Source organism: Anoplolepis gracilipes, chromosome 1 (assembly GCF_047496725.1).
Source record: "Anoplolepis gracilipes chromosome 1, ASM4749672v1, whole genome shotgun sequence".
In the NCBI taxonomy this organism is placed as follows: domain Eukaryota; kingdom Metazoa; phylum Arthropoda; class Insecta; order Hymenoptera; family Formicidae; genus Anoplolepis; species Anoplolepis gracilipes.
Window position 1 is genome coordinate 20,172,690 of NC_132970.1, and position 14,029 is coordinate 20,186,718.

The 14,029-nt window shown below is 37.2% G+C and overlaps 1 protein-coding gene and 1 long non-coding RNA gene across 3 annotated transcripts in view; one reads left to right on the forward strand and one right to left on the reverse strand.

Moving 5' to 3' along the window:
• LOC140666230 (uncharacterized) lies at nt 1-4,830 on the forward strand. 2 transcript variants are annotated; one of them, XR_012046733.1, is made up of 2 exons: nt 1-3,087; nt 3,870-4,830. It is a non-coding gene; the product is annotated as an uncharacterized lncRNA (long non-coding RNA). The 2 variants fall into 2 exon arrangements; XR_012046734.1 differs by having other exon boundaries at nt 1-3,073.
• The window catches only part of Slmo (PRELI domain containing slowmo), a 27,192-nt gene continuing 16,822 nt past the window's right edge, over nt 3,660-14,029 (reverse strand). Inside the window, exons 4-5 of the mRNA XM_072893150.1 lie at nt 9,652-9,825; nt 3,660-9,159 (exon numbers count right to left, since the gene is read on the reverse strand). Of these exons, the coding sequence (XP_072749251.1) occupies nt 9,097-9,159; nt 9,652-9,825 (237 nt within the window). The 3' untranslated portion in view covers nt 3,660-9,096. The remainder of the gene's footprint in view (nt 9,160-9,651; nt 9,826-14,029) is intronic.

The following is a 14,029-nucleotide window of genomic DNA, read 5'->3' on the forward strand; positions in this document are numbered from 1 at the left end:
GATTACTTATAAGCAAATTTAAAAAAAGCATCCAGAGAATAAATATAATATATTTTATATACCTACATTATATTGCACAATAATGCAAAATAGTAATCAATCAGTCGGGGACAAATAGTAACAATTATAATTTAGTAATAGTAGTAATTGTAATTTAGTAACTAAACAATATATGTAAATTAAATAAGTTATAAATTTTTCTCACCTCACAGTTGTTTCGTCATTATCTGATGCTTTTCCGGATCGTTTGCTATTTTTGCTAATTTTTTTTGACACTCACATGTCACTTATTCGCAAAAACATTAAGTACAGTCACATTAATTAGCAGAATATTATGATCGCATGACACTTTAGACTCTCTCGATATGGAACGCATGTCTCGAGCGTCTTATTATGTATAATAATATAATCCGACAGGAAAACAACGCCAAAATGACAAATCATGCATAGAACAAAGCTCAGCAATTACGCAGTTAAACTTACGCATCATTTACTGCGATAACGCTAATGTATAAAAAATATGCTTTCTTTTTAAAACAATCGTTTCAATCTTATATTACATGTGTAAATAAATAAATATATTTAAAATATTCGTAGAATACTATCCAAAAATGCGTCATTATTTTACTGACACGGAGTGTCTTGCTACCTTCTCGCTCGAGTTTCCCGACGTGAATGTCAAGGCCGCGGTAGGTAAACAATACCGAGCTCGAAATTTCCCCCTCCATGTGTCGAAATTTTTCATGCGGTATTTATACAATTCGTCATTCGTATATATTCGCTCTCAAAATATAATAGAAATACAAAGTACGCTCTTATTTATACGTCGTTATTTTCTTATCATTCATGCGGTGAGACTCGAACGAACAGGCAGCGGAATGGAAACGCTCCACTATCATATTATCTCTTTCGAAATACCGTTAACTTATATATATCTCTTCACATTTTATCTTATAATAAAATCGGAGAATAAAGATCTTTTTATTAAAAGCGTTTATTTGCGATTTGCAAATGGATCGTAACTTTTGTGTTATGCGTAATTCCCTCATTGTTTTCGCGTCTGCCGAAAATATTCGCAATATACAATAATAATAAGATAGTTAAATATTTTACATGTTATATTGAGAGTGTAGCTAAAATATCACGAACGCAACGTTCTATTGATTCTATTAATTAGGGTGCGCGCAATCGTAATTAATCGTATTTTCGCAAGTGTCATATAAGCGCTAAAGTAAAAGCTGGACAGGAAAGAGGAGAGGAAGAAGAAGAAGTTCAAGAAGACATCAGGCGAAGTAAGCGAAACTTATAACTTATTTAATTTATTATTATTATTTATTACTTGATTTAATTTATTATTATTTTATTATTTGATTACTTGTAAAATTAATTATTTATCTCTGCGATCCATTTACATTAATATAAAATATATGTATATTATATATATATAAACATTTACAATTCATGCTCTTCTCGGAAGAGAGACGTGAAAAATCGCTCGAAGTGATCACAATTGGGCGTTACCTGTTAGTTAATTTATTTAGTAGTCTAAAAGGGAGACAAGTTCGAATGTCGCCATTGTATCGACAGGTTTTCACTGCTTTGAAATATTACCGACGCACCGGTGAACCGTCGAACGGGCACCTCCGAGCTTGAATTAATTTCACAGAGAAACAAACGGCGGCATATACGTTTGTGTTAGGGTCGCCCAGACGTCCCAGTTTATCGGGACACGCCGCCGCCTGTCCCATTATTTACCGTCGTTCGGACGCCTCGACTACTTAAACGAGATTTAATTAATGAATGGCCGGCGAACTCGAACTCCCGTGGATTTGTTTACGTGTGTCCTATCGACTTTTTGTCATCAACCGAAGAGAGTCCCGTTTTCGTTGATAAAGGTCCGCATAGGTGTTGCACATTGCCACCATAAATCTCGCGATGTGCCGGTTCTTTAGCGTACACCACGAGATAATGACATTATATTGCCTCCGCCGGGAGTTTACGTAACTGTCGTAATGTTTCGCCAAACTTTTCGCATCGATACGAATTGCGATAGCCGATATAGGAATGCCAGTGAATAAACTTACTTGCTTGTCGCTCGGCTTATTACGCGCCGGACATCATTCTCACCTAATGAATTCTTTTGTCGTTCTATGTATGAAAATTTCTATGAAGATCCCGGCATCGAAATTACTAGTGAATTTGATGCATATGCACCCGCGTTATTAATGCTTTAAGAAACTTGCTTTAGATGCTCGTAAAGGTTATTGCTTTTAAAATGTTGCATGCGCTGCACATAAAAGCGACTAGGCGAGAGCAGCGTGTTGGTGCACACGTTATTTTCCGAAGGATCGGTACACAGGCTCATTCTTTATTAATATTATACTTGAAACTTTTTGATAGCGGAATTCAGAAGGACTTCATAAGAATACTTTGGACGCTCCGTAATAGACTATTACACAATGTTTTCTGTAACTCTTTTAACTCTGCCTTTCGTACATATCATTTTCATCAAGTTTTACACTCTTTATGACTTTATCACACGTAAAAAAATGAAATAGAACAAACTTTACTTTTCTCGTTTACATTTTCTAGCTGCTCAGGAAATATGCGTATTTTATATATTGTTACTCTAATATATTTTAAAATCATATATAGGCAGGTGTTTTTTTTTTTCATTCACAAATTTATTTACCAATAAAATTAATTAAACTCCCTTTATGAATTATTATATATGTTTCCTGAATAAATACAATACTATAATTTAGTCAAACGCATAATATCACGAGATACACAGCATAGTTGTAAATTTCCAGTCTAGAGACAGTACGCGCGATCTATATTCAGGTCAAGACCTAAAAATCAGTCAACGACGCAAGATAATCCATCGTCAGATGGTAAGAGAAGGAAATCAGCCGTTTGCAAGCCTCGCACAAGCTTAAGGATCGCATCTAGGGTTAAGGGGTTTGCTCCGGAGTCTGAGAGCCAAGGAGGGTGCGGTCGCTTGCAGCATGATCCTACCTAAGCCGAGGCTAAGAGGCTATTAGTTAGGTCTCTGCTAGCTACGACATAACCCGTAAGACTAACACGGTACTTACACCTGCCTCGTCCGGATAGCAGGATATTCAGGCAGCTAGCTCTTTGCGCGTGTTTGCACGGCGGTTGTCTACGCTGATGGTGACTCCTGAACACGATTAATAGCGAGAAATGAATATCAAACAAACTAACCGCGTCGCTCCGCTTTCACGTTCCATCCTGTGCATGAAATTCCATTTAAACCGGGATAACAAAATATGCAATGTAAATAACAAATGCATGCTGACTGCACAATTTATATAAAGTAGAATTTATAGATAAATTTATAGAAAATATGAGGAGAGAGAGGGGGGGGGGAGAATAATGCATATAATGGTAACATTAAAGGATAACATGTATAAGATGAAATTTATGAGCGTGATATGTGCAAATGTAAATACGCACAGTTTTATTATCCATGTAACGTCACATTTGTGAAAAAAGTTACATTTTCGTTAAAACATGTAATAATTCTTAATACACTATAATATTACGGAAACCTCTTACAAAATTTTTCGAAAAAATATATAATCGGTTTCGCGGTTTTTATAAGACTAACAGTTTTGTACTTTGTATGATCGATATTACTTAATTTTATTTATAATTATTTGTACTTTCTATAAGAGAGAGTGAGAGAGAGAGAGAGAAAATGGAATAAAAATTTTACTATTATGGCATGCTAGAATGTTCCGTATGCATAATTTATTTAGCGACGTCTAATGAAGAATACATTATTATAGACATCTTCATTAAACTGATGGCAGTTTTGCCTGCGACTAAACATATTTTTTTTGCAGTTTCTGATGGGGGTGGCTGACGAAAAATGTGCAATTTTTCACCACAGCGTGGCTGAAAATGCACGTGTGTGTTTTGCAAACTCGATCCGCCGTTTCGTCAAAGTAAAACTCAAATGGTGCGAAATAAAGGACGAAAATAGGTCGCTTTCATGCCGGTGCAAATGGGTGCGTATTAATTAAATTAATGGGTAGCCAGTGGCAATGGCGAGTCATTGAAGATATTGCAGTCATAGACCGTGCACAAACGATACGGCGCTATTCGAAAAGGTACATATATATATATATACGTAACCTTTCGTTATTGTACTTTATTGTTTCGATTTTTTTTTCTGTCCGCCGTGTTTCAAAAGTGGAAGGGCACGCAATGTTATTTGTTTTAATGTGAATCATATGTCATAATTAAACTTGGAAAATTCATTGGATATATATTAACGTTATCACTATAAAATTATTAAAGTAAAAGGGAATAAAGAGAGAAGCGTGAAAATATTACATCATTTGTATCGAAAACACAATAAAATATATTAGTTTGTTATTTTTTTGAAAATTGTTTTCATATTTTACATTATATTTATAATATTTTACATATTATTATAAAAAGTTGTTGATACAACATATCATGATCAATGATCTTGTCGTTATCGTTTATTTAATCTCAAGACCTGCTAATCACATTACCTTTCGCGCGACAAGGCAAACATAATCGACAGATATCATATCAGTCGACAGTTCGCACGTATGACGATAAATTTTCATGTAGCGCATGTTCTTGAAAGTATATTCCAGAGCATGTTTAACAAAAATGCAAGCAAATTATGATAGGCCCGATAACAGGCGAGCACGAAGTACGTTAAATTTCAAAACAAGTATGAGGTCGTAAAAGTCGCTAACTGCGAGTCGATTTCGACGTGAAGGGTGATGGTGGCGGCAAAACTGGCACTAAATATGAATCATAAAAGAAGTATAAAGATAATTGTATGCTAATAGGGCGAGCGTATGCACCGCATCGACCACGACCGCATCGACCACGGCTCGCATAATTACCTATGTATTTTTATGGCGAATACTTATGTATTCGCATAACCGCGACACAACGTTGACACATTGGTCAATTTCGTGTAATTAACCTTGCCGCAACTATCTACTAGTGCCCAGAAATTACATATATTACTTAACTAAAAAATCTCTCTCTCGCACGCGCGCGCACACGCGCGTGCGCTTTTTTCGTGGCCGCCGTTCACCGATGCTTGTTCTGTTAATTATTTACAATCACACCGCCATTATCTTATCGCAGTTTTACGGTGAGGAGACTTAAACGCCCGGAACGTAAAATCGAGGATACAATTTTAAAAATTGTATTGTATTCCACAGAATAATTTTTTTTTTTTCATTGGAACCAAAAGTTTATTCGATTCTATGCATACTTAAGTCTTAATTCCTTTGTTCAAAGATTTAATCTTTTTACATAGCATAGGCATAAAGATCCAAATTATATGTCTAATCAAAAGAATTTTTCAATATTAAAATTAAAAAGATTAGCGTAATCTTATTACATATTCGAAGACTTTCTTTTTTTTTTTTTCATCCGTTTAGTGTGCATTTTTCTTTGAATTTTTTATAGGATACAGGCAGCGAGGAACTAATATACAGAGGCAATTTTTACGATGTAATATCGCAGACATTCTGTACGTCATAATAATGCTCCGTCCCGTCTGTAATACTTTAGAGAAGCATGGCAGGATCTCTTTGAAGCTCGCAAAACTTTAAATCTTTAAACAGTGTACGCGAACTCATTAAAAGTTCTTTCAGAGAAAGGATAAAACGGGATGTATTGACGAAGTTGGGGTTTAGAAATACACCGAGTTTGCGATGCGAACATCGGGTGCTAGTTTGCGGCCAATTCTCTTTATCCATTACAATGCAAGCAAAATAAGAGTTTGACAGGCAATACCGGAAGATAGTTCACAAAAGAGAATAACTGTATTAAAATCACGATTACACTCTCTTTCTTGAATTAATTTAAAAATACCACGCTCGCGTATAAAAATAACGAGATTTTAATAGCAAATGCCGTTTCGAGATATTTTTACTGATAAAATACAGTCTCTTCGTTTTTTTTTTTTTTTTTTTTTTTCCTTGTTAAAAAGAACTTTTCAAATTAAATATCATCAAAACGTAATTTATTTGATGTACGGTCGGAAAACTTTTTCTTCTCGTCGGCCCTAATTTTACATAAGCGGAAATGGTCGAGGCACGCAATACTGTGTTCTGAAAACTTTTAAAAATGTCTGATGATGGAAATAAAGCAACCGTTACAACTTCTCGGAACGTACCTTACTTGACCGGTCGGTAGTGAATGGATTCACGGGCCAGTCGAATTTATTATTTGAAAGAAAATCAACGCCGCTTTGTGGCTCCTCGAGACCATCGCATCGGCGCCAAGGAGCGGCAAGGAGCGCAGCGAGGAAAATAAGACGAGCGCCGAGACTGCGGCGGGGATAGCTTTTCACGAGGTCGTGAATCGGCAACAGCGAGGAGGATCTCCTTGACCGTTTGCTAGCTCTCAAATTCGATCGTCCCCGAGAGCTTTTACGGGTTTTGACGAGAGAGCGCCGTCACGATGTGTAAACCATGAGCCCCTTCGACGATTCTTCGAATCTCACCCTCTCTCTCGGAAGAAACGCAACCGAAGAGACGGAGACGGGATTCGACTGAGAAGCGAATCCTTTTTACGAGCACGGATACATACGCCGAGAGAGCGACGACATTCGGAGAGGTCCCCAGATTCTCTGCGCGCCGTTGCAATTTCATTGCAGAATCACGAGTTTCACGGCAAGCAGCGAGACGCCTTCCGATTTTCCGAAAACCGCGCACGAGAGCGACTTTTGCTTCCCCCGAGTATTACCCGTATCATCTCTAATGTAAAGCATTGTAATCTAAATATGGATAAGGCAAGACGCGTGCGAGCTGTACCACGATACACCAAAAAGTATATGTGTAGTACACGTATGTATATCTCCTCGGGATTATGCGTGCTTTTGCAGTTATTGACCGTTCGGAATCGTCGATGCTGCAGGAATCGGAAATTTGAAAATTCGAAATCGGAAAGTGCAATGTAATTTGCGAAAGAATGCATTTTTTCGATATTATTATGCGAAAAAGATACCTCTTTATTTTAAATAATATTAAATAAATTATAACACAATATATCTAAAATTGTAGAACCGAATTATTCAGATAGATTGGCCATTATACATACAAATTTAATTTATTAATACCTCTTTAGAAGCCTCTATGTAAAAGATCTTTACATTAATCGAGTCATTACATTACATTAATCTATTAATCCTCGCAACAATATCCTTTACAAAATACTTCATTTTCTCTTTAGGGCAGTTGTTCGCCCGCCCTAACCATTACCTTTCGAGGGCACTCACGCGGATCGTCGAGTACTTTCACATGTAGAGTACACAATGTATGCGCGAGAGATCACTTTGGAGGATCGAACACGGATACATCCAGCAATTTCCAATCAAACGGAATTTCGAGCAAAGTTATTATTGCTTTCGATCGTCCAAAGATGATTTTCATCGGGAATGATTCCGCGTACTTCAGGCAATCGCCGTGAGATGAACCGTGAGTGATCGTAATCAGAAACGAGGGTAACGATAGGACGGACAGGATAAGTTTAACGCGCGGCTCGTTTGGTGGCGGTATGTAAGAGATAATTGATGACGCTATCGATTCATTGCTCTCTGTTATCCGACGCAGACAAATATTGACAGCTTCCAATCACAAAGCGGTAAACAGTATCCTTTGTAACGCGCCCCACGCAAAGTTACTTGATGTCTACTCAGTTTTTGTATCGAACCATCGAACTCGTGGGTGAATCAATGTCCGCGTTCGACGTGCACGTCGACTTTCCTAAATTAAAGCATCCATCCGTGTAAAGTGGACGTGAATTCATCCCCTTCTCTCTGTCAACTTTTTGATACAAAAGATACACTTTTGTTCGATGCTTTTTTTTGTAGGACTCAATACAGAGGACTCTTTCATGTTTCAATTTCAGGAAAAATGACTGATGAATTTAAATCGAAAAATCATCAACTGAAAATATCACAAATTACAGAAAAAAAAATTTGCTAAATCGTAAAAGTTAATAACTTAAGTTAATCGAAAAAAAAGTTGACGTTAACAAAAGAAGAATGATTCAGTTGCGACAATTTCACCGACCCGCAATAGACGCATCAAAGAGACCACACAATGATTTCGGAACGCGTTGTAAGTTGCCTCCTCGCCGCGATCAAAGAGCTTTGCCGTCTCGTTGAGAAGGAATGAGAGTCCAGTGAACATAGTTCCGGAGAACATAGTTTCGCAAAGGTCTGTGTCTGGATTGTTCGTTTTCGACCAGTTCATGAAATTGTTCGTGTCGAGCTTGCGATAAATTCATAAGACGTATTCTTCGTGCAATTGGATTATTCTGAACGAAAATAGTTTGTATGATAATCGGTACGTAATAAAAAATATATAATAATAGAAGATTTCACAAGAATATGGGAGGGTAGTAAACAAAAATGATTTGTAAATATGTATCAACAAAATTGTGTCTAATACTTATTAAAAAGTTTTGCTATGATAAAATTAAATATAAATTATATATATATATATTGACATGCATTTTTTTTAATTCTCTTGTACACGATCGAGAATGTTCATGTATTTGAATTGGCTAAGTGTAGTAGATTCGTGACAAGACTAACTCTCATCATCAGTCGATGCAGTTTACCGACAGAGATATGTGAGTACAGATTATAATGTCAAGATTGTTACTATTTAATTGCCGAACCAATCGTTGTACCTTTAGGTTTAAATACCAATTTAAACCTATACATTTTCATATTTCTCTATATCAGTCACGTTATTTCGCCCGTTCGTTCGACAGATCCTTGCAGGCCTGGACCCAAGTGTACGGTTGCGAAGGCAATTGCCCTTCAAAGGAAATGCTCGTTCCTGCAAACCGGTTAGTAACAAGTTTCGCAAAATTCAATTAGGCGATCTACGTGGCCCGCGGCGAATCATCTGCTCGTTTCTGACGAAACCCGGGACGTTAATGTTCTTCTGATCCGCGTAATCGTTCGATCTAGAAGTTGCCGCTCCTCACCGACGCCGGCGCTCATGTTGTGCTGATAGCGGCAGTTTAGAAGTTTCGCGACGGCGGCCGGGCCTTTCAGGCGAACTCCTTCATCTCGGATTCAAGTTTGTTGATCACCCATTCCAACCCTTGTCGACCCTCAAACGTAAGAAAAAAAAGATTACGTGCATACGCGAAAATCCGCAAACGTATCGTCGAATCGCAAAGATGCCACTGACGGGTTTGTCATTCATAAACTTTTATGAAACACGTGAAACGCATCACCGTTTTATGAGATATTTTTTATGATGCATTTTAATACTGTACGCTAAATTGAAAACGCGTATGATGTAAAAATTTCGCTACATTTCTATGTATGTATTTTTCATATTTCTCGGATTTATATATCTCACTATGTTTTCTTTTTAATTATATAAAAAAAAAAAAAAAAAAAAAAAAAAAAATATTTCAATTTATTAAAAATTAAAAAAAATAAAAAGAGACATTATTGATATTTATTAAATTGCAAGTAAACATGATTGATGAAATAGAACTTAAAGTTCGCATTAATATCTAATTTTTTTCGAACGTTTTAATAATAAGTCACATATATTGTACAAGATATTTAAGCAGGAAGATATTTATACTTACTTTGCTAGCATTGAAAGAAATTTTCGAGGCTAAAAGGTCTTCCATGTAGTTGGTTAGTGGTACCCCTCGGACGGTGACTACTGCTTCTTGCGTGAGTAGTGTCTTGCTGGGATCACTCGGATGGGGTGTATATCTGACAGCTTCGTCTACAGCGATATAATTGCCGAAAGTTAACTGTAAAAGACAATAATTGATCCGATTAGTGCAAATGTTGTACAACATTTTATGCATAATTATTAAATAACGTTAGAATTTCCGTACTTTTATCTGTTGTATGTTAAGTAAAAATAACTTAGAGCTGTATCGAATATTATGTGATTTTAATAAAAACACATAATTCGCTTTATAAAAAATCTGTGTCTGCGTTATCGTATAAATATAAAAAATATCAGTATATTACTACTAATTTATATCGCGATGCACTTTATGTTAAAGTTTTCAAGATTTTTCACGATTAAGTTCGCACGCGGGGATCGAGTTTCGGTCATTCGTATCGATCATTTGTTAAAACTCACGGGGTTAGCAACCCTCGTGGTAGATGGGCAGCCGGAACTATCGAGATGGAACATTTCCACGAAAGTGACGTAGACCTGTGAATAATCGATGCTACGAAACAAGCTTGCAAACGAGTTAGCAGTGGTTCCCGTCACGAGTAAAAAGCACGTCCGGCGTTTCCACTTCCCCGCCTTGCGTTACGCTGTATTTCTTTTTTTTTTTTTTTTCATCATTTTATTTTGACTGTATTATTTGACATGAATTCCCGAGTTGCTTTTAAAATTATTAACCTCTTTCCTCTCATCCGCAAATAATTCGGATGCAAAAATTAATTATACAGAAAAACTTTTTCAATGGAAATGTCCGTCATGATGTATTTTTACTATCAAAAAAATTATATTATGTTAGAATTATCTTTCAACATGATTTTTTAACTATAAATATCATATTGCTTCGTTAAATTACATATGAAACGTTATAAACCCAAATATGCAGCTTTGATAGATACCGCGCAGCATTTTATAACATATTGTGCTGCAACGAAACCTATCGAGTTAACGAAAGGTTCGTAGCGATAATGCAACCCCGCATTATGAATGACCACGGTATATCATGATCTCAATATACTAGAGTGCGCACGCGCTACAAACTATGGAGATATGCAGATCCAACGTATATGGTATGCTACAACTAATTGAATACGTAGAAGAGCGTGGAGCATATAACAAAACCCGTCGAGAGTGGCGCGCGTTGGAAGACCATCTCGAATTCATTACAGTGCGCCAGTGCGTAAACACGCGACACGACGCGATGCGAAAACGACAAACAGCACTCTGCGGGGCGGTGTGTTACGCTCTTTTGTCGCATCGCGGCATGCCGTTGGTAGACGAAGTCCTGTGTTAGAGAGTGCAGCGGCAGGATGCATCGGGCGCGGATTTGTTTCCTGCCGCGAGAGAAACAATCACGCGCGCCGCTTGCGCGATGAAGGCGAAGGGCGTGGAAACGCAAGAGGGTTGAAAACTAGTGTGGCAACTGGGCGCCTGAAGCTTGTTACCCCCGAGGCCTAAAGTTTAATCTATGTCGCTGTCATAATATTTGTTCTAGCTGAAACGTATTTGCCGTTGGTATCATAAAGTCTGTAAATTTGCGGTAGGAAAATTGGCCGCGTTCGATCTCTCGTATTCGTAGACGCGAATCTAGCTTTAGGCGTTGTTCGATCCGAAATTTACATTTCAGGAGCATTGATTGCGCTTGCCATTTTTGATAAATCAGTCATTTAACGGTCCCTAAAAGTTACAGCTCGCGGTTTCTCAAATCTATGTTGTACATAAGTCTATATATCTAATCAGTACACTTGACGCGCTCGGCTTAAAACATGAACACGAGATTAATAGAGAACCACATCATTATGAGTTCCGAGGACGAACCATCGCAGCGTATCGCATCGTAGGGCGGAACAATTGAATCGCAGGGACGAAATACGTTTCACGAGGAAATTAACGCCCGTAGCACATTGTGGGTCCGCGACCATCGCAGATATATAGAACAGTGCGGTGTTCTATGCACTCTGCCATATTGGCAATCAGTGAAACCGGCTGTGTTACGCCACGGCAAACTCACTATCCAGCTCGCTTCGCGTTACGACGCTTTCCAAACCATAGAGATTCATGTGAACGTGAAGAAAGAAACGAAAAATTAACATTACGCCGCGAGTTGCGGCGTTTCATGAAACTCACGCTCGGCGTGTCAGGAACAAAGATGTCGATTAAATTCCGGGGAAATGAAAAGGGAACGCCACTAACACAAATGCACGATCCTGCTCGCCGCATATAGATGATTTGCGATCGTAGGATTATCGATGTTAGAAATTGATGGTGATGTACGGACTATATTTAATTCTGACTAATTTTACACTTGGTAGCATGATTTCGTATAATATAATAATTCTGCTCTAATAGGCTGAAAAATAATCGCAAAATGTCTGCAAAATCGTCAAGAGAAATAGTAATCCCGTAATTATAAAATACTGACGAGAAATAAGTTCTATTATTACGATATTATACACATTTAGAGGACATGGAAATATGAGGACAAAAGAATATAAAGACAAAATGCGGTAACCAGCGAAAAATGGAAAGAGTATTAAGTTTCGCTGCTTTCTCGAGTAATGTATTCTTCTCGAGAATTTCCGGATCTATGCCGAGTATATACTAAGTATACGGTTGTAGAATGCGAAGAAAGGCAAGGTTCGTAGGAAAATTGAAGGACTGCTGTTGAAGTACACGACTGGTTATCTAAATAATATACTGTTATTGCAGCTCTCGTTGCAATCGCGCCGCAACGGCAAGTTTGCCGATGCGAAATACTAGTATTGTTGTTACTAGTGGTGTTGTGGTCTGTACTTAACTTTCTATCGCAGGAAGAATATTATATTCACGAATCGAGTAAGTCTTATTATCTTTCGAACTAATGATAACATTAATCTTAAATATCCATCACGTATCAATATAATTGTTTCATTTAATTAAATAAAACTGTTTTGCGAAAATGAAAATTAGTTATCATTAAAACTATTATTTGAAATGCTCAATTTCAGCGTTTAAAGTTGTGAAAAAATCATGTTATTCTTTAAAAAAAAATGTCTAGATATCCAATAGCTTAGCATACGTGAAAGAAGAGTAGATAACAGCGAGAGAAAAACAAATAAAAAAAGGTGTAATTGGCGAGACGAGAAGTGTGTGTATTGTCATGTCTGTGACAAAGTGTAATCGCACTATTGTTGAAACAAATTTTTTAACCGCGGCGCGAAAAACGCTTCGCTTAATACCGAGCAGGATTATGACAATCCGGTGTTATATCAAAGAGCAGTCGCCTCCCTCTCTTTCGACTCTTGTTTCAATCCAACTTTTTTATCCCAACCAACTGTGCAAAATAAAAATAGCTTCAACTTTTGATTTTCGAAATTTCCCAATGAATGTGACACATAAATAGACACGAAAGCAAATAGTTTTTTATGCGGATTGAAGATTGTAAGCCTTTGAGCGGACATTTACGTTGCCATAGCTGCGAGATTTTTTAGCGAAAATAAACGAATAACAAAATAACGGATGATCTGAAAACGTTACAAATACATTTGTCGATTTTACTTCATGTTTTTTTTTCACGAGGATTAGGATCGTTTTTTAGAAAAAAATTGCATGTCAAACGTCCATTACCATTAATTGTATAGTTACGTGTTATTCCACAAAAAAAAAAAATCAGCAAATTTAATTATACTCTTAATGACTTGAATAATTTAAATCGTGTTTTTCACAGGAAATCCGTTTCTTCATTTAGTGTATATTTTATTAATTCCTAATCAATTTTTATGAAACAATCGCGTTCCACGTCAATTCTTTTTCCACGGCAAATAAAAAATATATATAAATTCATCATAAAAATTACATGTAACTTACAATATTTTTTTTTCTTACGTTTGTTGAACAACGAACGACACAATCTCTCTCGTTGTCGACATCTCGTTTCACAATCAGTACGCAACGCGTAAACATTGTGAAGATAAAAAAATAATAAGAAAAAGAAATGAGACGACGAAGAACGGACGAGATTTAATCGCATCAAGCGAACAATCGATCGTTCCGTCAACTGCAAATCTGTCGTTGACGCCGAAAGTAATTAATTTCAGCCTCTTTTCCCAGTGCGACCGCGAAGAGCGGTGGCGCATCATCGTGCTGGTAACGGACGTTGCGCGATGCCACGGGTGCATCGGTTAATTGAAAATTTTTCTCGTCAGTCGAAACTCATGTTTGCCAATCGTTCCGACCTCTCTGTGCCAAAACCTCCCTCGTTTGCTTTCCATTTACCGGTGAGCGAAATGCGACCG